Raw genomic sequence first — 25838 nt, forward strand, 5'->3', positions numbered from 1 at the left:
GTACTATTTCTAAAGCGCTTCTCTATTATGAACATCGTTTTCTCAATACTTTACCCTGTACGCAGTGAAGGTTAGAGTGAACTATAGATTCTCGAGGCATCAATATCAACCTATTCGGGCCCCCCCATTAACAGCACCTGCTAACATTGGTTTACCTTAAGTGACATCCTAAGGTATAGTTCGGGGAACACACCTAGAAAAGGTATAACGGGAGTTAAGGTGTACCTTTAGCGTCTCCGTAGAGACAATGTTATCGGCAAACGCAGCCCAAAACATTTTCATAAGTTGTTTCAGACATTAGCTCTTAATTTGTGTGTGTGTGTGTTATGGCAGTACAGCTAACAGCACTTAAATAATATAAAGTGCATTATTTACGTAATGGATTTGACCAGTTTAGAGGAACCCAGTTTTGACCCTGGTCATTTATGAGATCTGTTTTTGGTATCCTTATCCTGGTGAGTAATAAAGAAAATTGTATTCTGTCTTTCTTTGTGCTTGGTTTGAATTTTCCCAATAAGGAATTCAATCCTACTCTCTTCCTGTTGTTGGAAAAAAGAAGCAGCTACTTTCCTCCTGAGACGTCTTGCGTATACCTCCAGGAGCAGTAGGGTGTAGCTGAACAGATACAGGAAGACCAGCGCTGTCACCGCACTTGGGTTCAGCTTGCTGGGATGGGCCGCACACAAGCTTGGAGTTTCAATAAGGGCTGTGTATGATCTGTTCAGGTTGAACCATTCTAACAGACAGTTTGAGCCAACAATCTGACAAATGTGCATTTCAGATTCAACCTAAAGAAATATCAGGAAAACATTTGAAAACTGCTTTTTAATTTGTCATTTTCTTATTTTTTATACAAGGTTAATGGTGGATTGGTTACCTTGAATTGGACGCTGATGCTGATGTTGGTGGATGGAATGTTTGAAATCCACGAACCTCCTTCTTTCACCACGTAATACAATAAATGATCCAATAAAATCAGAAAGATTGTCATCAGTAGATATGAAGTGATCACCAGGGCAGGAAATAAACATCTACAAAGTTCTCTTTTAGTCATTCTCAAGCTGGTAGAGTTAACTCCATTTTTCAGGTCCTTTGCTTCAACAGAAATCCCTTTGACCGCTGCTTTCAACCTAAGGCCACCTGTGATATATTTGTTGTCAAATTTAACAGATGTCAAATAGGATCGAAGGTAAATAACAGACTCAATGAACAAATATAAAACAAAAAGTGCAGCAAATATCCTGCTTGCCAGCAGTTTAAGATCCTGGACTTGACTTTTAATATCCGAGAAATCCTCCTGCACTTGTTTACTCAAGAAAAGCAACCTCTCCTTTACTTCAGAAACATTGATATTTGTAGTATGATCAAAATCATGCAGATTTTGCACCAAATAAGTGTTAACTTCTATGCTGTCCTCAGCCGTTTTGACTATATTATCCTTGATGGTGTTGATGAGTCCTGAGCTGCTTAAGAGACTCTGAGAGAGCTTTTCCGAGGCACATTTCACAACATGAGTTAGAGTTGCAATATTGGCGGCCATGTTGGGAAGCACGTAAAGGATAACAATCATCACAGAAGTGGACAACAGCAGTTTACGGCCCTGGCTGGTACCCAAAGTGGGGAAAATCAGGGTTAAGGCACATCGGAACGGATGGATTAAAGATGACAAAATGAACACAGATGTGGCATAGATACCAACAGCAACCTTTGCTGTTTGAACGTTGTATTTAAGAAAACCGGTGAGCCAGTGGAATAGTAGAGCGGCGGTAATGGCAGCCATTGTGAGACAGAGAGCGAGTAGAGCAAACAGGTGACCTAAACCCACAGGAGTTGGGGTAGAGAAACACAACCAGAGCGTCTCCATGATGCTTCTCATTGAGGATCTAAAATACACAGATAGCAAAGAGTTTATCGATGAGATCAGATGGAAAATATTGTATGTGAATTCAAGAAATGAATGAGAACAAAAAAATAAAACTATTTACAAGACATCATAAGTTTTTAAAGACTTTTCACAAGACACACAAACGAAAAGTTAAACATTTAAAAATTAAACCAATATCACTATTTCACAACATTGTGTAACGTGTCAATACAATTATTTTGTAATAACAGATAAATAAAAGGAAAGTTTGTTGAATGTTTATGTTATCATTTGTACAGTTGGTGACACGTGTGCCATTATTGAATAAAATATTGACATACCTGATAGAAAGTAGAGAGAAATCTTGTTTTCGTAATGTCCTCATTATGTTTTCTTTAAAAAGAGTCTCTAGTAGAAAGGATTTATCCTAACATCACAGGAGAACATTTCAGCATCATATTGAAGCTTGCATTGAATACACACATATTTATATGCACACAGTCCCATGACTCTGAGTCGGGTAAAGAATTGAAACACATGCACAGTGACTCATTTACTCACATGAAAACCAAACAGGCCACACTGCCCTGCTAGAAACATGACACAACAAAAAAATATATTTTACTGTATCAAACCTTATAAGCATGTTTCAGAATGGGAAGTGTGCACAAAACCTTGAAACGTCATCAAACTCTGTTATAAAACCACAGTGTTGTACTGTTTTGGTTTGGATAAATTTGGACACTTCACTTATACAGTATATGCTCACTTAATCTACAATCTACTTTATATGGACTGATTGTTATGAGGGTCATTCTATAAATGGGTCCATCTTATTTCTATGCCATGTATTTTAAACATAAAGAATCTTAATTTGTGTAAATTATCTCAAAAAGTAATTAATTTAATCCTTTTGCATCGAGTTAGAACAGATTAAAACATTTGGGTGTATTGTTCAATAATATAACAAAATGTATTGTGATATATCTTCTTAAATGTGAACCCACTAGAAAAATTCTGAGTAAAACTTGTGTTTCTTTCTTGATATTAGAATGTATTTCTGAGTATAGCCCAATATGTTAAAAAATGTATACTGTCCGCTGTGTTGCAGTTAAGGTAAAGGTAGAATAAATAAAATATAGTCAAAACCAAGTAACACTGAGATAATAGAATGACATAGTATAAATTAAAGTATAAACTTTACATTCTTTTTCATATTTTCAAATGCCAAATGTACACACATATGATCTCTTATCCAAAATATGATTACCTTATGTATAATACAGATATGTGTGTTTACTAAGTAGGGTTTAGGTAGATCACCTTTAATTTGGAATTATTGAAAACAAGATTTTATAATTATTTATAATGGACAAGTCACACAGTTGTTAATTACAGTAAGATACATACATTTACACTACATTTACAAAATAATTCACAAAATGGAAATTAATAATACAAATGTATAATCCACAAACAGTGGATTCTTTTTACAAAAATGTTGAGATTTAATCAAACATTTGTGTTGATCTACACACATAAACATTATATTTTTATAACACCTTTCATTTTTATCTCAAAATGCATTTGAGGCTGGCAGTGCTGAACGGGAAGTGAGGTGATGATCATGTGTTGATCCATCCTCGAATCAAATTTTAGCAACTTCTCTATTTGTTTCAGTCTCATATCTACATATATACAGAATCTGTAATGAACGAAATAAACACATGCTTCATTAAGTACAGTGTACATATGCTGTGCCCTGTTTGTGTGGGGGGGGGTGTTCTCTAGCCTGTCACATTCATAGCTAATATGGTTTGTGTAGGCACTTCTGCTGATGTAGGGTTTAAAGGTCTCGCCCATTCAGGATACGTGTGTAAACTGAACATCTGAAGACCCCATGTGTTTATTGCCAGAGCCACACACATAATTCCCAAAATGTTCATCACAAATCCAGTTTTCACCTGAAAAATATCACACATGCGAATATATCTCATCAACTCACCCGAGTCAATCAATTGACATTTGCATGCTTTGTTTTAATGATTGATGTCATTGGCTTACCATATCACTAACCAGCAGTTGTCCCGAGGCAAACGCGATAGAGTTGGGTGGTGTGGAAACAGGAAGCATAAAAGCATATGAGCATCCCGTCGTTGCTGGAATCATGAAATACAGTGGATTGACTTTCACAAGGATTGCCTAAAAAACACAAATTTACAAAGACATTATATAGACATATAATCTATGTTGGTTGTGTTCACTTGAAGATCATTTTTGGTGGATTTGTCTACATTGCACTATCTTTTAGTATAATGCTAAATAATAATTTGCTATGAAAACATGTCATGCAAATACTGTAAAGTGGCACCAAACAGTGTCTGGCCATTTACGCCACACTGAAATTATGCAAATATCATTGAATTAGATTAGATTACAAAATATCAAACAATGTGTAGCATCTGCATAAAAAAACGTATGAATAAAATGTTCATTGTGGTTTTCTTTAAAATAACACCCCATAATTTGATATGTAGTAGACTTAGTATATTTAGCATCATGTGTGTCTATACCAGCTCAGCAATGACAGGAAGGAAGATGATGATGGTGGCCGTGTTACTGGCAAACTCAGTGAAGCAGGCGATGAAGGCTGTGATGAGAATAGCTGCGAGTGGAGGAGGGACTTGCGCGAGAGGCTGCAAATGGCTTCCTATCCACACCGCTAACCCTGACTCCTATTCCCAAAGCAAAATATAACGTATCTGCTCATACATCAGTTCCAGGAGGCAATATGACATAATTTACAGTAGACCAGCCAAAAAACACTCACATGAATCATTGTTTACAAATGCTTTACATTTTAACATTTTCAACTTCATTGAAATATTAACTGAACAAACACATCACGCCTCAGGTATCAAAAGTATGAATGACAATGTTTTCAGTTAGCAATGTAATTTAATAAAGTTTCACTGTGTACTTCAGACCAGAAAATGACGTAGGCCTACCTCGCAGCCTTTGGCCATTGCAAAGCCGCCACCCAGCAGCAAAATAATATTCCACGGTACACACTCCTGAGCTTTTCTCCATGACAACAGAGGCACATACGCAGTGTTTGAGGCTGGAGTGAAAGAGCCAAAATGGAAACTAATTATGACCTCAAGTAGATAAAAGGGTGATAACAGGAAGTTTTTACGGTTGATCAAGTGAAAATCATAATGAAAGTATAGATTAGATTGGATATTAAATTTTGTACCCGAAAAGTCAAGATGAGTGTGTATACTGTATATATATATATATATATTTAAAAACCTGTAACATAAATAAATACAAACTGTAATATGAAACACTATATTGATTTGGATACATTCATAATAACAAAATAGACAATCTAAAAAATATGATTTTTTGTGGCACAAAAGTCTGCATGATCTTCTGAACTGCATTAGGTAAATAAATTAATTTGGAACTGTTGGAAAATCGAAAACAGCTGACAGGTATGACGTAGGATTCACTTGATTGATCTCAAAGTGTAAGGGTTCTGCCACGTCTTGTCACGTTATTCTAGTCTTGGGGCAGGATCAGGAGAGAAACACATTATTGTCGGTCACAACATAATGTTCTTTCTCTCCGGTCTCATCTAAGTCCCCGCCCTCTTGTTACCTTGTTAATTATCTTGTTATGGTTTCATGCCCCTCACCTGTACCCAGCTTGATTTAGTTCCTTAATAAATGCCCTTGTATTTTCTGTCCTGTGCTCGTTTTTTTTTTGTAATGCTCGCCTGTGTGTTATGCCTTGCCTAGCCATACCGTGTTCCGGTTCCTCAAGTCGTGTCAAAGTCTAGTCTAGTCTAGTCTAGTCTAGTCTAGTGTGTCTGATATTTCACCTGTGTTTTGACTTATAGTCAATGTTTTCTTGTACAGCTGTTTTGTAACAATGAAAATTGTAAAAAGCGCTATATAAATAAAGCTGACTTAACTTGACTTTCATTGCCTTTAACATGAAATAACGCCTGGAACTAACAGAAGGATTTAGAAGGATTACAGCACCATTACCCATAATCATCTAGAGGAATATAAAAAACATTCAACTAAAAAAATTGTCATTTACTCATCCTCATTTACTGTATAAACAAATCTTTATGCCTTTATTCCTTCAGCAAAACACACAAAAAATACTTTGAAGAACGTTAGTAACCAAACAACATTGGCCACCATTTACTTTTATGGACACAAAACCACTGGGGTATTTCTCAAAATACCTTAATAAAGAGTCATATAAAGATTTTGAATGAGGTTGTTTTTTTTCTGTATTTCTTATTGTGTTGTTTCTAAAGATAAAAAGTGACGAAAGAGATTTTAAATGCCAAAATCTGGCAAAGTAAGGGGTTGGGAAATTTCTATCAGATTATTGTAATCTTAATGCACACAGTGGCTCCACAGTTAGTGTTCCCCGCTGGATTTCTCTCAGACACACTAATCTGATTCATTAACATTCCTCATCTCATTCGACATTAACCATATTCGCACATGCTGAAACCTCTTAGGACACCAGAATAAAATGTGCTTCTGGAAAGTAACCAGGGTAACAGTGCACACGGACAATGCTGGCGTCTGCCCAAAATTCTGCGAAGAACCAGTGTGCTTGATTAAATTTTTTACATTATGTACTGTATTAGGGGCATGTTTTGTTATACTACCTATTGCCCATATTTATTCACTTCGACCTTAAGAACTGATACCCGATGACTCAATCTGAACTGAAGAGTACATAATAAAAGATCAATAAAGTGTTTCCTGACCTCTCGGATCGAACCACCAGCGGAGAGAGGGACGCTGAGATGGAAAGAAGAAGAGGATGGAGATGATTATTACTCCAGTAACAGCGTCAGATACATAGCTGGAGGCAGAGCAAAGCAGAGAGAAAGATAAACAAATCGAAAATAAGCATACTGTACCACCAGTGCATTTATAACATGACCTGAAATTCTTAAAGGAACAAGATGAACTTTTGTTTTGAACGGAGTGTTCTGCGAAGGACTTGTGGTGAATTCACCTTGAGAGTGCATCCAGAATGTATTATTATACTAGCTTTGTAATTGCTAAAAATGGTTAGTTGACTCATTTGTGACACCATTTACACTTGGAAACAAAGTGTAATTAACTTTTAATCCTTGTGTTAAGGTTACGTGTGTAATGTTTGCGCCACTTACAAGACCAACTAAAATTGCAAAAACAACTTGCTCTTTTAAGGTTTTCTTGCAAATGAAGATTATGCACTTTCCCTATGAATAAATTTCAGACATAAACGGTGCCATGTGAATGAAAAACGCAGACAAAACTTTTGCAAACGTATGAAAATTGTCAACATTAATGCAACAAGCAGTCTTGATTCTACATCTCGGCACATTAATATGAACCAGTGAATCAGTGTAATTGCCACATCCCTTCTAACAGATTCATCATCTCTTTATGTTCAAAAACAGCGTGCTTTTGAGCATGTTTTTCTCATCTTCAGGAGCTGAATCACAGTCAAATCCTGAACGCACATTATTCATGTTCTCGCTCTGATCTGATTTTAAATTGTGGGTTTATCTTGGTAATTCAAGCACGACTTGAGGTGAACAGACATCCTGCAGATAAAGAAAGGTCACCTCTGTGGAGAGCGCGGGTCAACTGGTTCATATTCTTCAAACTCCCTGTCTGTGTGCTTTAGTGTGATGGATCAAAAAATATATGCAATGTAAAATAAGGAAAGAACATAGCCGGATTAACTGATTTACATATGTTTAAGTATTAATTTAGTATTTAAATTCTGCTTTAAAGAGTAGTTCACCTTCAAAATGAAAATTCTGTCAACATTTACGAGCCCTCTTGTCATTTCAAAACTGTATGACTCTTTCTTTTGCAGTACACAAAAGAAGATATTTAGAAAAATGTTGGTCAGCACAGCACTCCATTCACTTCTATATTAACCAATGCAAGCGAATGGGGGGCTGTTCAAAACGTTCTTCAAAATATCTTAATTTGTGTTTTGCGGGAGAAAGTAATGCGCGTGTAAATGATGACAGAAATTTCATTTTGAAGGTGAATTCCTTGAACATACTTATAACCTACTGAAAAGACACATTTACCTTCATTAACATATGAATTTCATATTATTGCATCCTTTTTTAAATCTGAAATGACCTTTAAATAGGCACTCATTAATTCCCTTGTACGACTAAGCAAACTCTCCCATTCTTTATTTGTGTAAAAACAAGCAAAATTTTACAAATGTTAAATACGTAATATTAAATCACCTTATCATCACAAGTTTTCAAAAGGCTGAAACAAAAAAGGAAAGATGTCTGGACCCTGATCAAACTGAGAGCCTACGATTTAAATGATTGGAACACAACATTCACATTGTATTTATGCAGATTGAGGAATCTGATGTTTTGACAGCATTACAGTTTTGGTAAGGACGCCATCTTGCATTACCCAGACATTGTATAAATTGTAAATGTGACATGAAATTCATGCGTTTTTGATGTCTCATTACCTGCTTGTCACTAAATTGTGCGACTTACCCTTTGTTGAAGAAAACCGACCATCCTGTTACAAATTTTGGATCTCGGGTAAACAGAAGAACGGCAAAAAGAATGAAAAAGAAAGTGATGGATCCTTCTGCAAACCTACAAGGGGGGGAAATTAGGAGATAAGTGGAAATCAAGATTTGTGTTGTTAAAAAGAATATGACATCATGGCTTACTTTATTGGGCCCAGTTTCTTGTAGTCCTCATCGATAACAGCTTTGGCTTTTGCTTCTGCGGCATCACGTTCGTCATGTTTATTAACACACAGCCTGTGTACGGAAACATTTGTAGGATATACAGTAGAAGGATGCAGGTTAGTCTTTCTGTGACATACAGATAAGGGGTCCACTTAGATGGGGTGTGTACCTTGTATTGAGCCCCCCGTAGAGGAAAGAGATCCAGATCCAACCCAGAATGAGGAAAAGGAACATGAGGGGGAAGGCGAAGACAAACCATGAGCCGAAGTTTATGAGGTCACATTCAGGGAAGTAGCTACACACAAACATACAAGACATTGCAATGAAACCACACAGAAATTGTAAAACAAGATTATTGTTTACCTTCTACTTGAATTTGTTTTAAGTTACAATAACATACTCTTTACATACTCCCATAGAAAATAAAGTATAAGTATTTTGTCCTTGTTAAGATTTCAGCATTGAGGTAATGTTTTTAGAGGACATGAAACTCATTAAGCTTTTTGGATGTTCACTGATATTTTAAGAAGCTAAAGAGGATTTTTTGTGTCATTTGTGCTCTGGCCTGTGCCTACATTTAGATTTCATTCTAACTTCGTCTAATATAGATTTTCATTAAAATCTCATTAGGCTATTATACACGTCTTGTGTAACCTCAGCTACTTCTGTCACATCTTTTTGTCGCATCATTGTGAGATGAGATGTCCTCTCAGTGTTGTGCTGATGAAACATCAGTGAAGAATTATTGTAAATGATTGGAGACTGGAGCCAAATTAGTTACTAATGGAAATGTTTCCACACCAACAACCAACAGTGTCTGAAACATTAAATTACAAAGATTCATTTACTAGATCCCAGCAGACAAAGAGAGTCAAAACAAGAAAATTATTTAAATTCACTGCACTGAAAAAAGGAAAAGAAGGAAGGAAAGGACATCTGTATTTGAAATAATCTGATCTCATTTAGATTTTTTGGCATGCGGTACATGAAAATTATGTAGCCCAGCTCACTTATCCACTAATAAATGTTTTCACACAGCAGATGCTCTTCCTTCAGATGTACTGTCTAACACTATTCAGTAACACTTTACAAAAAAGTCCCATTTATTAACATCAGTAATACATTCACTAATTCTAACACCTAGCAAGGAGCAACATGTTTTAACCACATTTTATGATGATTGAAAAAACTAAACAAACTACTCTATCCACTATACAGTATGAGGCTACTTGTCATTAATAACACCTTTGTTAAGTTAATAATTTTTCTCAACATGTAGTGGGTGGGTTTCATACATTCTTATTTACTAATAAATAAATAAAAACATTACAGAAACCTGAAACATTGGCTAGGACAACTACTATAATGTAACTGGGCTCACTACCATCTCCAAGGTATGCACAAAATCAAACTATGTTATTTTAGCCTGCTTGTGTTTGTTAGAAAAACAGCTTTCTCAAAGGCCTGTGTCCCTAAAAGCACAACATTTTTCTAAAAAGTAACCAGGCAGTGACTCACACTATTATTCTGCACTGGAGTTTTCACAGCTCATGTGAAAAATCCTTTCATCGTTTACTCATTCTCATGTCATTCCAAACCTGTATGCCTTTATTTCTTCTGCAGAACACAACAGAATATATTTTGAGAAATGTTTTATTATTTTTGTGCCTATACAATGTAAGTCAATTGGGGGGAGGGGTTCAATTCAATTCAATTGATTGTATTTTCTGGACCTGGTTAGAACTCTGGCAGCTGCGTTCTGAACTAACTGTAGTTTGTTTATTGATGATGCAGGACAACCACTAAAAAGTGCATTACAGTAGTCAAGTCTTGAGGTCACAAATGCATGAATAAGCTTCTCTGCGTCAGCAACACATAGAATATTTCGTAATTTGGCAATATTTCTAAGGTGGAAGAAGGCTGTTTTTGTGACATTTGAGATGTGATTTTGAAATGACAGGTTGCTGTCTAATGTAACGCCTAGATCTGTAGGCTGTATGTTACAGTACAGCCTTCAACTTGCAGGTTGTAATCTGAAATATTCGGCTTGCGTGTCTTTGTTGTATGGTTACCAAAATTCTTTAAAAAACAGTATCTCATATACAGGTGTTGAGCTACACGGGGGAGATATGTTCAAATATATTGTATATTATATACGATTTAGTTGTGGTGGCTGACAAAATCACAATAATTTCTTATACTAGACTGTCAGATTCGTATTCAGCATTATCATGGGTTACATTTAAAAGATCATTTAGAATAACAATGCATGGATAAAATCCACTAATTAACCACATGCAGAAAAGAATGAGAAAATAAATGTTATCCTTATTAGCATTTAATGTGGGTTTATTGTGAAAGCACCGTTTAAACTTATGCCTGCTTATTAAGGAAAATCATGTAGGAGGATGACTTTAAATTGAGAAAATTGATCCACAATGTATCATCCAACATTGATATTGTGATGAATGGTTCATGACTCAATCCTGCAGCATCTGCCAAAAGTGAAACTTTTTAATTATTTAAACACCCTCGTGTCGTGTCGTTTCTCTCTTTTGTTCTGCAGAACACAAAACAAGATATATTGAAGAATGTTGGTAACCAAACAACATGTTGCCTATTGACTTGTATTGACCCAAAACCAATGGGACATCTCATAAATTGTCTTCTTTTGCGTTCCACAAAAGTTCATACGCAGGTTTTAACAACATGAGGGTGAAATAACATTGAAATTATAGAGTCTTGCAGTAATACAAATAAATGCAGCTCAGCATCTAAGCCGGTTCAGCATGAAATCCAGGACACATTGAAGGTAAGTCACAAATTTAATTTGTTAGTAATGTTAAAATCAAATGAAATGAAACAAACGGAGCACAGCTGGTGGATAAAACATTTCTACAAAAAACATTTTTTACACTAAAAACATCTACTGAATAGTAGAAAACTATTGAACTTTACGAAGTTGTTGTATTACTCATTCATCACATTCTTTGGATAATATCAACCACATGAATAAGTCTAAATGTAAGATTGAGAATGCAGGAGTACTCCATGACGTGCTGCTCTTACAAATATTACCATGGCCACATTCACATTCATTCCTTTAGCAGATGCTTGCATTCAGAGCGACTCACAATTGAAGAACATCACAAGCAATCTGCCAAACCAGAGCTACAATATCTGTAGCATACAACACTGCACACCCAAAAGCTAGTACAAAGCCAGAGCAGACAGATAACCAAAGCAGCCAGAAATAAATATTGGCCTGAAAGAAAACCACTGTAGATATGTAAATGAGTGTCGATGGAATACCTCTTTAGCTGTCCCACCAGGATCAGGTTCGGAGCAGTGCCCGTGAGGGTGGCTGTTCCACCGATGCTTGCAGCGTAAGGTATAGAGATAAGAAATCCTTTCCACACTTTTATCTGATATTCTGCCTCTCTTCTGACCTCTTCCAGTTTTTGTTGATCTGACCTGTCTGTCACATCAGGCCTGTCAGGTCCCAGGAAAGACAGAATCTCTTATTAATGACTCACACTTTACAATTCATGAGTAGGCTACTTTAAAACTGAACTCTGACACTTAGAGAGGAGCACAGCTGCCACAAAACATAACCAAGGATCTTTTTATTATATATATAATGTTATTTCTCTCTATTGTTATTGCTTCATAACTGAAAATAAACTTATGGGTTATAACTGACATGCTTAAGATAGTAATTTAAAGTATTTTAGGGGGGGGGCTACCTGTCCCCTATGGTCAGTATCTGTTTCTCAGAGGGCAGCACATACATCTTCACCTGAGAATCTTCACCTGCAAAATAGGTTTGGTCATAGTAATTATTTACACATGCTGTTTGAATTTCTTGCTTTTTCAGAAAACAAAAGAAGATACTTTAAAGAATGTTGGCAACCAAAAAACACTGGCCACCAGTTGCATGCATACAAGTGAAACATTTCTCCAGACATCTTTTGTTGTGTTAATCAGAAAAGTTATTGACAGATTATGTTTGGTATAAAAATTATTTCACTATCCCTTTAAGATTATATTTTACAGGCTGAAACTCAGTATTCATAGAGAGGGAGGGAGATAGCGAGGTCTCTTTTTATTTTACATTACATTACTAACAACAGAAGTAATTTCATGGAAAATGCATTGAGAAAGTTCTGTATACTGTGTTATGCTTACTGAAACATAAACCAACTAAAATAACACAAACCAAGTAAATCACTACTAATATGTTAATAATAATAATAGCATTAGCTAAATTAAATATGAAAAAGGAACCAACGTGTCATTTTCTTTCTTCGTGAGCACACAAAACATCTCCACTGAACTCACCTTCTAAGTCTCTCTTGACTTTGCATTTCTCTTTTAAAGTTTCAAGGTTCCCGAACAGACTTTCCAGTATGGCATTAGCAATAGGCAGCATCATGGCCGTTGTGGCTGTATTACTCAACCACATTGACAGGAAAGAGGAAGTTAACATCATCCCCAAAATCAGCCTGGATAGGAAAGTAACAACAAGTTGTTTAATGTACTGTTTAGGGATGTGTGCTACTTGTGAATGACGAAATGCAGTGTTAAACACAACATAGTCTGTTTTCTCACCAGGCAGGTTTCACTCCCACAATCTTCAAGACCTTCAGGGCAATACGCCTATGAAGGCCCCATTCCTCTATGGCGGATGCCATCACTAAGCCGCTGAGAAACAGGAAGTTAGTCTCAAGAAAGTACTGCGGACAGACCTTCTTAGCAGACAGGACTCCCATTGTGGGAAAGAGGCAGACAGGAAGCATGGCAGTTACTGCCAAAGGGAGAGCCTCAGTACACCAATACACTGCCATCAGCAACACTACATACAGACATTTCCCCTCCTGATAGAGATGAATAGAGACATGGATGCGTGAATTGGTAGATTGATACATCTTTGAAGGTAAGTAGATGCGTACTGATGACAGTCTCAATTTTAGGGTACATTATCTGTATGCAGGGGGATGTTTTTGCAGAAGAAGCTAAATTGGAATAATAAAATATTCATACAACATTTCAGTCCCATATCAGGCTTAATCTCTATTAAACATGTATTAAAAACAATTACATTTGATTGAATACTTGACATAATTTAAGTCCAGTGAACATAAGGGTGTAAAGTACAGGATAAAGTGCAGCAAAAATTATGCAATGAAAGGAAACTGCCATAACAATGAGTCATACTAAATAATGTCCCAATGCCACTTGGTTTGCCATTTAATTTACTTATCCAAAAATGCCATATTTTTTAAGTTTGAGGTCACTGCATATTAAGTACCATAGTCAGTTTATTGACACGGGTGAGGAATTTTAATAACTTTTATCTACCTTTGGCGGCACAACGAAGAACAGAGGAAGCAACAGAAGCGGAGCAAGAATCAGGATGAGCTGTTGCCGCGCACACAAGAGCTTCTTGGAAAACTTTGTAAGGTCCATCGTGCAGAAAACTCTCCCTGTCTTTACACTGTGCAACGCTGCGGCTTGAAGACCAGTGTTCGGTCTCCAACTTTATTACGTTTGCTTTATTTATTTTTTTGTACTGCGGGAGAAGATTAACTACTGGCTTACTCGTTAACTCCCTGTGAGCAGACCCCTTGCCTTTAGCCTTCAACCTGAGGTCTGTCTTCAGCGCTAAAACACGAAGAGCATGACAGCATAGAAAGAGTAAGCATTGAATGTGTTCTCTGGTGTTAACTACGTGTAAGGGTTGACAACTTTTTATTTTTTTGGCTGCAATTTTGAGGCTGTATTGACGGTGTAAAATGTAGAAAAGCCAACTTTTCTGCCCCTTTTTTATCAAACTGTTTCTATTTCTTCTGCACCCTAAGGGAGTTAAGTTATTAATTCTACTTTTTGCAAACAATCTACTTAAAACAATGTCTTAAATAGATATCCTTTAAAAGAAACATAGAAACCACTATGCAACTGAAAATCTCCCTCTTTCTCTCTCTCAACAGGTATTGTGCTGGTACTAGAACTTATTGTATTATTGCCCCTGTGACATGATGCTAAATGTAACCTCACAATTTATTGTCATAGACTGTTTTAACGGTACACTGCTTTTAAAGGTTTTTCTTTTATAAAAAAGTAAGTAAAGATCCTTTGACTGAAGGGTTCTTTGTGGAACCAAAAATGTTTCTTCTATGGCATTGCAGTGAAGAACCTTTAAAAGCACTTTTTTAAAGAGTGTACAGTCAAAACACTCCATGACAATAATCCCCATCCTGACAGAAAGGGAATCATATGTGGCAATGCAACATTTACTTCACGTTAGCTTGTTAGACGGCAAAAGGTAAGATCTTCAAATAGTTTATTGAAAACCACACAGGACAACAACAGGTAAGTAGAAAGTATATAAATGACTGAGGAATTCTGATACAGTAATTACTGTCCTTATGTTGTAGGAGATCTTGGACGGCAGGCTGGTGAATCCGGTGGTGTGCAGGTGAGGATAACATGAGGTAAGCGTGATGAACGTGGAGAACTTGGGAAGACTTCGCTGGAGAACTTGGGAAACTTTGCCGGCAAAGTCTAATTGGTGGGCAACAGAATTCAACAAGGGTAAACTAAATTATGTACACTGCTTATCTGACAGAAATCCCATATACTTTCTCAGGCAAGGAAAATTGGCTGGTAAAAAATATTTTATGTAAGGACAGACAACATCACTAATCATTTAGTCATTTAGTTAATTGTAAGCCAACTGAGCTCGAAGCAAATACTAATTAACTAAATCTTGCAACTTGGACTATTACTGCATTACCCGGTTTTGCCTACAATGCAGAAGCAAGGTTCAGAGACTCAGCAATTAACACTTTATCTCTGAGCAGAAATTCATATGCAATAAATGATGGAAATACAAAATGTTTAAAAATACAGTGTCTGTATGACTGCACCCATTACTTAAATAATATGCAGTAACACCTTACTAAGACACATAACCTGATCCGATTTCAATATTTTTTCATATTAATATGAGAATCAATCGTGCATGTGCCCTTTTACAGATCTGTTGATCTGCCTAAAAATAAGAGAACTTTTACAGTGACATTTCAAGAAAATGTCATTGTTTTCCAAGAAAGCAACAAAAGCGCTCGGTGCAGATGAAACAGAGCCTTGAAGGCTTTTATGAAATTTTCACTTTAATCTGGAAAAAGGTTTTATGCTACTAATCACACAGACATATTGACGCGAGGGGTCTTTATAAAGCATAATAGGAGATGGTGTTGGCAAAATTTGAGTCTTCTCTTGTCTTTTTTGGAGCACCTTTGATCATGGTCTTATTTCACTGTTTTGTCTGTCTGAGAATAATGTGCTGTTTGACGGTGCTATCGAGAAAGTACCAGCTGCGTGGTTTAAAGTGTTTTGTTATACCCATTCTTTTCATTTACATTCATGCATTTGGCAGACGCTTTTATCAAAAGCGAATTACATTGCATTATACTATACATTTGTTTCTGAGTATTTGCAATCACTGGGATCAAACCCATGACCTTGGCAATGCTAGCGCCATGCTCTAACCACTGAGCTACAGGAAAGCTTTTCCTGCATTACATTTAATCATAACGACAAGATTAAAAAATTTACTGTTGGATGTATACTTCTACTGTAGATTAATGTTACAGCATTTTAACACAGTAATTGATAATCTGCATTAATATGAAATTCATTTTGCCCCATGTACTACACTTACACCCTCTAGTGGCCAAGTTATAAACACTGTGTGGATCTACTAATAATATATATTTGCTAATGAACCATAAACTGTTTTGCAAATATTCTTAAGTATTCGGGCAAACATGCCATTTACTTGGTTTAAAACAATAAAATATCTATAAAGTTGTACTTTGGACATATAAACAAAGAACAAAAATCAGTTATAATGAAGCACATGCTGCTCCCTTAAACTTCTTTCAAGTTCAGATTTTCAGTAAACAATCCCTCAAGAGGCTTTTATTCGCAAAGAGCATTTTGATAAGTCTTTCTGGAACTGCATGTCTTGTACGGTTTCTGTGCGGCCAAGGGTCATGGAACTGACTTACTGTGGAGAATATCAAACACACCCACATTTGATCTGAAAAAAAGTATTTTATGATCATGCAAATTCAAAGGCTTCTTTACGTGAAATTACTTATATAGACAAAGTAGATTGCAGGTAAATAATCTATGATTTGACAGCTGTCTGCAATATCTTTAAATCTTAGAGGAAAACTCGGATATGTGCCTTCGGATATGTTTGGTCAACACACAGCAATTGGTGCCTAATCTTCAGGGCCAGCAAAAGAAACTCGCCTGATGTGTAACAGGTCAAGCATTCCAGTTTCTAAAAAATATCGAAGAAAAAGCAACCAAAAGCAAAGGACCTCAACTGAGTAGCAATGACATAGCAGTTACAAAACCAACCAAATCTTATTGGCTAAGAGCAAATTTATTGTTATATGGTACTGTATCTTTTGACTAACATGAACCATAAAATGTGAACTGAGTATCCCCAGGAGGATTTAAAGCCGTACTGGTCACATTAAGTCAGAGAGGTGCATGTCAGTTGAATTTGATTTGGATACAAATGGACTAGTAAGCAAAGGTTCCATATCTCCCCACAGCTACAGTACATGTTCTGACAGGTGTGCAATAATGAACAGGAATTGACAAACTAGTCTTTTCAGAAACACAAGGAAATGACATGCTGTTATCATGAATATATTGCTATTTTTTTGCTGGAAGTCAATGCCTGGTAAACCATACAGTTGCTGTGCTTTTATGTGCCATTGATATTGCATTCCTGTAGCTTCAACGTCAATGCATGGCACTGACCATGCTGAGATCATATGCTAAATGGCTGGGAACGCATGATCTCACACAATGCGTATGAATGCAACCACTTTGGATAAAAGTGCCTGCAAAATGCATGAATATAAATTACATTTCTCTAGTTTTCTAAACCTGCCATATTCCCATGTAAGATAATTATCGCACATATTAAAATATATATACAGTAAAAGAACATTCCGTTTTTTCGTCATAAACTTAGTGTTTCACATGCACACAATAATAATAATAATGATAATACATTACATTTATATAGCGCTTTTCTGGGCACACAAGCTTTTTGAAGATCATTGGTTCCAATTAGCTCTGCAAAAGTCATATAATAGAGATTAAATTCTAATAATGTACAGCTTTTGAATAATGAATGTAAACCTATACACTCTATCTGGGATATTAAAAAACACTACCCAAACCCTTTTTAAGCTTTTATATCATAATAATAATAATAAAAATCACACCAGAACATTATATTACCATTGTTAATAACTCTGCTACATTCATTCCTCGTCTGTTTAAAAAAATAAAGCACAGATCACTTAGATTGACTAAACAGATCAGAATTATTATTCTACAGGCAATTTAGTGGACTTCCTCTAAATGTTAAATGTAGCACGGATTCTTTTCATCTTTGAATGTAAACATCATCAGAATTCATTGACCCTGACCCTGCCATATGCAATCCACAGTTGCACTCTTGGACTTTTAAAACCTTCCAGCTAGTTATAGTTTACATATTCAAATCTTCCCGAGGCTGGTTTGTCCTTGATAGGTTTGTTCAGAGGAGAGAAAGCTACAGATAATAAACAATTCTCAGATACATTTATTCCTTGAAAGAATGAAATCGACATGTTTTTGTAAGGCTCATCTACTCTATCTATTTCATTTCACATGCCTCGTCTACTCTACCTTGTCAGCAATATTCTAGTCCTACCGATAAATTAGCTACCCTGTATTTTCTGATAAAGCAACAGTAAGAATCAAGATAACGCCTCAAAATTAGGTTGTAGTTATATAAATTAGCAAACAATTAACAAGTAGTTTCAGCATTTATTCATCTTTATTAGTGCTAGTTAATTAGCAAATGCTTTAATTAACATGAAAGTAATACTAATAAATGCGTTAGAAGTATTGTCCAGTGTTAGTTAATGTTATCTAATGCAGTAACTATAGTTAATGGTAACAAATTCAACCTCATTGAAAAGTGCTACCAAATCAAATAAACAATTACCTCCTGAAGTGTAAACTCAGCACCATGGGAAGCAGTCTAATATTGAACTTCTCATAAGGTCACTGAAGTGGGTGATGAGGTGTGAAAAATCATAATCAATATCTCGTGGGAAGGGACTTGTCTCACACACCCACAGTAAAAAGCCAGCTCTTTCGCACACACGCAGAAGCAAAAAACAAAGGATGACTCAGTCTCCAACTATTTACCTCAAGCAGTGTCAAGGGTCTGTCCTGCTGCATTTCGTGCATTGTATAGTTTTCCAGACCAAGGTTAGATTTTTAAGGCTTGCTGAGAAACATAAGTTGCCCTGGATAGGCTGTGTGATATGAGGGGAACAGATATTTCTTTCTTGCATGGAGTGAATACTTCAAGGCAATCACTGCTGCAAGGACATTTCATTATCAAAGCGGTGCACAAGTATGTCGATGACTGCATCAACACCACAATGCAGTGGCCATCACATACATTTTTTATCAGAGTTTTTATCAAACAGTTTTTAATTTATTATCATGTATCATGCAGTAATGGATTAACCATTTCCCAATGCAGATGGACCGATGTGAAATGTGAAGCCATTCTGAACTCCCAGAATGCAAATCTTTGGAATCAAGCCAAAATAGAATGCCACGGGCTAATATGAAAGGAAATCTCCTATAATACTAAATTGATATTCGGTGTAAAATTATCATTTTGTATTAAATAATTGTCAGGTTTACATTATACCAATACCAATATCACTCTCTGATGAGTTAGAGAGTGTCCAAAAGCGTTGCTGTCGTTTAATAGGTGTTTCAACCTCTACTCTACTCTACTCAACCTCTAGTGAGAGGCGCGACAAGGCCACTATACGTACCTTTTCCAAACTACTGAAGGACAGTTCATCACCACTGCATTGTTTCCTGACTGTAGCCCCAACACATACATACCAACTACGGCAGCTTAGGGAATTTGTTGGGAACAAGAATAAATCAAAAAGACATGAACGTTCTTTTATTCCACGTGCTCTTAAATTGTTTTATAAATAACTTGCAGATTTTTAAAAAACAAAACTTGATGTATTTCAGGGTTTTCTGTACATCTGTTTTTTTTATATATACTTTTAACTAGGTGCATAAGGTTGTTTATGAATATGTGTTTTGTTTGACGCATTTCAGGGTTTTGTCCTTCAATATCCTGCCATGTCAAACTTTAAATAAAACTGAACTGAACTGAAACTGAAACTGAAACCAGATGTATTTATAATTACTCATTTTTCAGACGCTTTTATCCAAAGCGACTTACAAATAATTCAGGGAGCAATAAGCAATATGTCATACCAGAGCAACAATACAATAAGTGCTCATAAAAAGTTACTAGTTTAAACAAAACTTCGACTACTACCTGTTGAGAGAAAGAGAGAGGGTTAGTGTACATTTTTTTTTCATTTGTCTGTCAATTATTCACAGAAGAGATGGGTTTTAAGTAGTTTTTTGAAGGTTGTAAGAGATGTGGTTGACCAGACCGAGTTAGGAAGAATGTTCAAATCACACCTGCAGATTAAGAAAGTCCATAATATAATAGACCAGCAAAATAATGTAATGCTGCACGAATACTGCAACATTAGACCGATTCTTTTTCATAGCATTACCTTAAAGAACCATCACCTGTTTCTGTGGTATTTTCAAATGGTAATTGGCATATGAACAGCACATGACCATTACGCTATCGATACAAACAATCAAACCCAAATATAAACATTTAGCACAACTATTGGGTTTGTTCATATTTGACTCAACGATGGGTTGAAATAGCCCAACATGTAGTTTAAGGCTGCCATCTTATACTGTTTGGATATTACATGTAAAATCACACACAAGTAGGGATGTAACAATATTATCGATATTGTGTTATCGTAATAGCAAAATGGTCTCAATACTATCGTGGTCACATCACTGTATGAAACGATAGGTCTTCCAGGCTTACCATAAAGAATATTCGAAAAAATTATAGATGTTACCTTTGCCAAGGTCCATCGGGTCATTTGACAACTCATACTATAACTTAAACCTCTAAGCAACAGTTAGTAGGGATGCTTATGGCACATTTCCAAGTCTTCATTTGTCATTTTAAATATTGCAATAAATACCGTATTGTTGACCTCAAAACGAGGTATTATCAGTGAGATTTGGATGGTCTTACATCTCATTACCCAAGTGATAAAGAATGGTTGAAAAAAATCAGCTCTGTCCATTGTAGTAAACCACAGGCTTCAGAGGGTTAGTATAAATAAATATGAATAAAAACTACACAGTCTGATAGCTTTGGAATAAACCAATCAAGTTTTACTTAAATTAAATAAGAGGACATTTGTCATGATTTTGCATGTGTGCAGTCACATCTTTCATTTAAAATCCTAAGTAAACACACGCAAAGAGTAGGGGGAGGCTGCATGCGCTGACGTGCGGCGAGTGGCTGTGAGCGAGTCAGTTTGCTCAGAGCATCTGAATCAGACAACATCTCTCCAGGAGCATCACACACATCAGCAGCAGAGGATTTTTAATGAAACATTTGTTGAACTGACATGTCAGATTCTTCAACTACATCTTGCTTTACAGTTCTCCTTCCTTTCTTTTTATCCATTCCACCATCTTAATCATTTTTTTACTCTTTTAATTACTCTTGAAATTGGATTGTGTTCTAACAAAATCTCTATTTACCTTTCTCATTTTCCGTTCTTCTCCATCACGTTTTTTTTCCCCCACTACTTCGCCTCTATACAATCCTGATGAACGACTCGTACCTGGAGATCCTCAAAGGGCAGAAATCCATGAATACCACGTCCTTGCTGCCTTCTAATGGCAGTGTTTTGGATTCTCCATCGGGGGCGCTGTGCGAGCAGGTTCAGATCCAGGCGGAGGTTTTTCTCACCTTGGGTATCGTGAGTCTACTGGAGAACATTCTTGTCATCTCAGCAGTGGTAAAAAATAAGAACTTGCACTCTCCAATGTACTTTTTCCTGTGCAGCCTGGCTGCCGCAGACATGTTGGTGAGTGTATCTAATTCTTTGGAGACCATCGTCATTGCAGTACTAAATAGTGGCCTTCTGGTAGCCAGCGATCAATTTGTGCGCTTGATGGACAACGTATTCGACTCGATGATCTGCATTTCGCTAGTGGCATCCATATGCAACCTTCTGGCCATCGCCATTGATCGCTATGTTACGATCTTCTATGCCCTGCGGTACCACAGCATGGTAACCGTACGCAGGGCACTGGTCGCCATAGCTGCGATTTGGTTGGTGTGTGTGGTTTGTGGGATTGTCTTTATAGTTTATTCAGAGAGCAAGACTGTGATTGTGTGTCTGATAACAATGTTTTTTGCAATGCTGGTTCTCATGGCTACTCTTTACGTACACATGTTTTTACTTGCCAGACTTCACATGCAACGAATTGCTGCCTTGCCCCCGGCAGCAGCCGCTGCAGGCAACCCTGCTCCCCGTCAACGTAGCTGTATGAAAGGAGCGGTAACTATCTCCATTCTACTCGGCGTGTTTGTGTGCTGTTGGGCGCCATTTTTTCTCCACCTTATTTTGCTGGTGTCCTGTCCACAACACCCACTGTGCCTCTGCTACATGTCCCACTTCACCACATACCTGGTTCTCATTATGTGCAACTCCGTAATTGACCCTCTAATCTACGCCTGTCGCAGTCTTGAAATGAGGAAGACCTTTAAGGAGATACTCTGTTGTTTTGGATGTCAGCCTCGGGTACCTTTATGTGTATGAAAGCTTGGACAGACAGGACAGGGAATGTGATCCAGTGGTTGCTGAAAAAAAATTATGTGTTAGTAAAGCCCTTAACAAGCACAAGTGTACAAAAGTCTGATACCAAACTGACATTATGAGATTTCATTATTTAAACTTGGAAGTAAACAGAAAATCCAAACAAAAAACTTTTATGTATGCTTTGAGATACGACTGTAAACATTGTACCGAAATAGGCAATCTCTGAAATAATCTCAAAGCATATCACATGCAACATCACGTTTCATTAAAATAAAAGCTTGTGGACTCCATGCCAACTGGTGTGTCATGAAAGCAAAAATTGGACTTTTGAAAATAAAAATGTATAAAAAAAATTATTCATATTATTCATTCATTGATTTATAAAAAGCCTTTACACGATTGTTTCAGACCTTTGGACCTCACTGTATGCACCAACTATAATGTGTAGAAAATGTAAAATACTTAAAAATACTTATTTACAATAGCTGTGTAACTCTATTTTAGGTATTTGTGGAACAATGGTCATATAAAACTGTATAAACACTTGTTTGATTCGCATCTTAAGGTGTCAACAATCAACCATGAACTTTTCGTCCCATCTCCAATCTTCCATTTCTTGTAAAAATCCTAGAAAAAATGGTTGCTTCTCAATTGTGGTCTCATTTGACTATTAATGATCTATTTGAGCACAGCACTGAAAGAGCTTTAGTTTCGGTCATGAATGATTCGTTAATTGCTTCTGATTCTGGTAGTTTATCGATATTGGTTCTTCTCAATGTCAGCGCCGATTTCGTCACTGTCGACCATGGTATGTTACTCACCAGTTTAGAAACTGTATTTGTATTTTTCTGTCTTTGTTTTAACTGGTTAAATTCTTACCTATCAGAGCGCAAGCAATTTTGTTATGTTGAATGGTTGTAGATCTGAGATTGGTATGGAAAAATCTGGTGTTCCCCAGGGTTTAATTTTGGGCCCTTTACTCTTTAGCATATACATTTACCCACTAGGCCAATTTTTGCGGTCACTTGGTCTTAATTTCCATGTTAACACGGACAGATTAAAATATATATACATTCCTAATCTGTTGTCAATGAGGCTGTTTTTTATTCTCAATTTATTTATGAGATTAAAAAATGGATGTCTGATCATTTTCTTTGCCTAAACAGTGACAAGACTGAATCAATTCTGATTGGTTCGCCTCACCAGTTACGTAAGGCTGAGCCTTTAACCATAACACGGAGGTCTCTGTTTTACAGTTTCAAACTAAATAGAACAATTTAGGGGTAACATTTGATGCTTACTTAACATTCGATCTTCATGTATGTGATACAGTGAAAGTATCCTTTTTCCATCTCAGAAATATGGCCAGACTATGTCCCATGCAGATATTTTCTGTAGCTTAAAAGCTAATCAACACTTTAGCTTTCTCTTGTATTGATAATGCATTGTTGGCTGGAGTTACAAAAGCTACCCTTAACAAATTATAGTTGGTTAAAGTTTGCTGCTCGCATCTTGACTAGGACCAGTGGAGGGGTACACATGACATCCATTTTGGAAACCATACACTGCTCCCTGTCATGTTTCGTATTGATTTCACAATTCTCCTGCTGAAGTCCTTAAATGATTTGGCTCCACAATATCTGACAGAACTCTTAGTACCCTAAACTCCAGCATGAAACCTCTGTTCTATCGAAGCTGGTCTATTAACTGCTCCGGCAACTCGCTTAAAATCCATGGGCGATAGGTTTTTTTCCTCTCTGGCTCCAAAATTATGGACTTCCCTACCCCTTGAGATTAAAATAGTATTTTTAAATATTCTCTTAAAACTTACATTTTTACGTAGCTTTTATGTAATTTATGTGTGTATTTAGTTTTTATTTAGTTTTGCTTTGTATTATTTGTTTAGTATATTTTTGTCTGTTTTTATTCTCATCTGTTTGTATTTCCTTTAATTTTATTATAATTGTAAATTTCTATTACTTTTATTTTAATATCTCTTTCTTATGTAAAGTGCTTTGAGATGCTACATTTAAAGGCACTATATAAAATAAAGTTATTATTATTATTATTATAACTTCAGACCACTAAGCAGTCAAATACTAACGTGTATCTCTAAGGTAAAATTTGTATCTGACAAACTGCACACTCACCAGTTACTTCTCGGCTGAGATCGATCGACTATGACTGTACTAGCGGTTTACCTGGGCAGTTCTGGTTTCACAGTGTTTGTCCGGGCAATTTAAATATGTAGACATTTCTGCATTTTTTGCTTTTATGGTCACTTTAACTCTTTCCTGTGAAATACTCTGCCAGTAATGAAAATGAACTTCTGCTCATTTTTAACAACTCAGCCTTGTACCTGGTTGCCATGACAATATTTTCACTCGCTTGCTGCAGGGCGAGCCGCAACTAGGACGCACGATCTGTTTTCAGCTGAAGTAAACCGATTGATTACTTTGTTCAGTTACTGCTGCACAGCCTTGTGCTTCAACCTCTATTAGCGCGTAAGAGTGGCTTTCTTGTCTCTTGTTTAGCTACAGTATATGCACAAGAATGTTTTTGCAGTACAATTTCTTCAGGAATTGTCTAGCGCATGTCAAATATTCCTATTAAATGTTATACTTCAATGTCTGTACAAATAAGAAATGTGTAAATCAATGCACTGTTTTTAATGTTAAAAAGTGTGTGTCTTTTCTGTTGCTTCATGTTGGTAACATGAAACGGTTTTATTTGATTTTTTTAAATTGAACCATGTTATTACTCAGTGTATAAGTTGATTCTTTTGTATCAAATTCTCTTTCTTAAATGCATTGCATTTAACATTTAGGAACTCTGGAGCAAACCAGTCATTGCAGAAGCTAGCCTTTTAAATGTTTATGTGTTATTCTGTTTAAAAGATGCTTTAAATGAAATAAGCTTTTATAATAAAATTAGTCTTGAAGCTTGCTGTGGCTTTAAAACTCGGAATTCATTGGAGCATGGAATTGTTTAGACTAATCTAATACATTGCTTATCCTTCCTGTCATTACTTGCAATGATTTACATTTGTTATATAAAATTTATATCAACAACATGTTTTTTTATGAATACATATTCAGGCGGTCATCCACATTATACCTCCCAAAAGACAACTTTATGTCATGGTTTTCTTAATTAACATTTTGGCTGTGCACTCTTATTGAAATGACTCATAACATAAAAAATGGTCAAAGTTCCTATACCAAAGATCAGTCGGTTAATGGTTACCTATATGCATTCAGCACATAATTTATAAAACACTAGATCTTATAAAATATTAGTGACAGGAGCTTATTGAAACAAAGGGTGGGGAGGCCTACAATGATTTT

The 25838-nt window shown here is 36.3% G+C and overlaps 3 protein-coding genes across 4 annotated transcripts; 1 reads left to right on the forward strand and 2 right to left on the reverse strand.

Moving 5' to 3' along the window:
- Positions 1-419: 419 nt before the first annotated feature.
- Positions 420-2249, reverse strand: ocstamp (osteoclast stimulatory transmembrane protein; the record flags this gene model as incomplete). Its single annotated transcript, XM_079468128.1, has 3 exons — positions 420-788; positions 878-1883; positions 2206-2249. 3 exons carry the CDS (start codon positions 2247-2249, stop codon positions 420-422), a joined length of 1419 nt encoding a protein of 472 aa, XP_079324254.1.
- slc13a3 (solute carrier family 13 member 3) lies at positions 1984-14285 on the reverse strand. Of its 2 annotated transcripts, none has more exons than XM_079467538.1 (13): positions 14000-14285; positions 13250-13515; positions 12980-13143; positions 12385-12451; positions 11951-12130; positions 8808-8933; positions 8618-8710; positions 8436-8540; positions 6666-6763; positions 4873-4985; positions 4438-4599; positions 3929-4066; positions 1984-3828 (listed from the first exon to the last, which is right to left on the reverse strand). In XM_079467538.1, exons 1-13 carry the CDS (start codon positions 14105-14107, stop codon positions 3652-3654), a joined length of 1797 nt encoding a protein of 598 aa, XP_079323664.1. In that variant the 5' UTR covers positions 14108-14285; the 3' UTR covers positions 1984-3651. The 2 variants fall into 2 exon arrangements, with proteins under 2 accessions (XP_079323664.1, XP_079323665.1); XM_079467539.1 differs by having other exon boundaries at positions 2405-3828; positions 13250-13342; positions 14000-14212.
- A 6751-nt stretch (positions 14286-21036) lies between these two features.
- On the forward strand, positions 21037-22491 carry mc3r (melanocortin 3 receptor; the record flags this gene model as incomplete). The annotated part of the gene is made up of 1 exon (XM_079468129.1): positions 21037-22491. Exon 1 carries the CDS (start codon positions 21493-21495, stop codon positions 22489-22491), a length of 999 nt encoding a protein of 332 aa, XP_079324255.1. The 5' UTR covers positions 21037-21492.
- Positions 22492-25838: the final 3347 nt, after the last annotated feature.

Source organism: Barbatula barbatula, assembly GCF_947034865.1.
Source record: "Barbatula barbatula genome assembly, chromosome: 11".
Taxonomy (NCBI): domain Eukaryota; kingdom Metazoa; phylum Chordata; class Actinopteri; order Cypriniformes; family Nemacheilidae; genus Barbatula; species Barbatula barbatula.

Coding starts and splice junctions, on each gene's coding strand:
- slc13a3 (XM_079467538.1), bottom strand. CDS start 14,107: ATGGACCTTACAAAGTTTTCCAAGAAGCTCTTGTGTGCGCGGCAACAG. Junction 13,516..13,999: donor TCTTCGTTGTGCCGCCAAAG/GTAGATAAAAGT, acceptor CATCTCTATCAG/GAGGGGAAATGTCTGTATGT. Junction 8,934..11,950: donor CTGGTGGGACAGCTAAAGAG/GTATTCCATCGA, acceptor GTTTGTGTGTAG/CTACTTCCCTGAATGTGACC.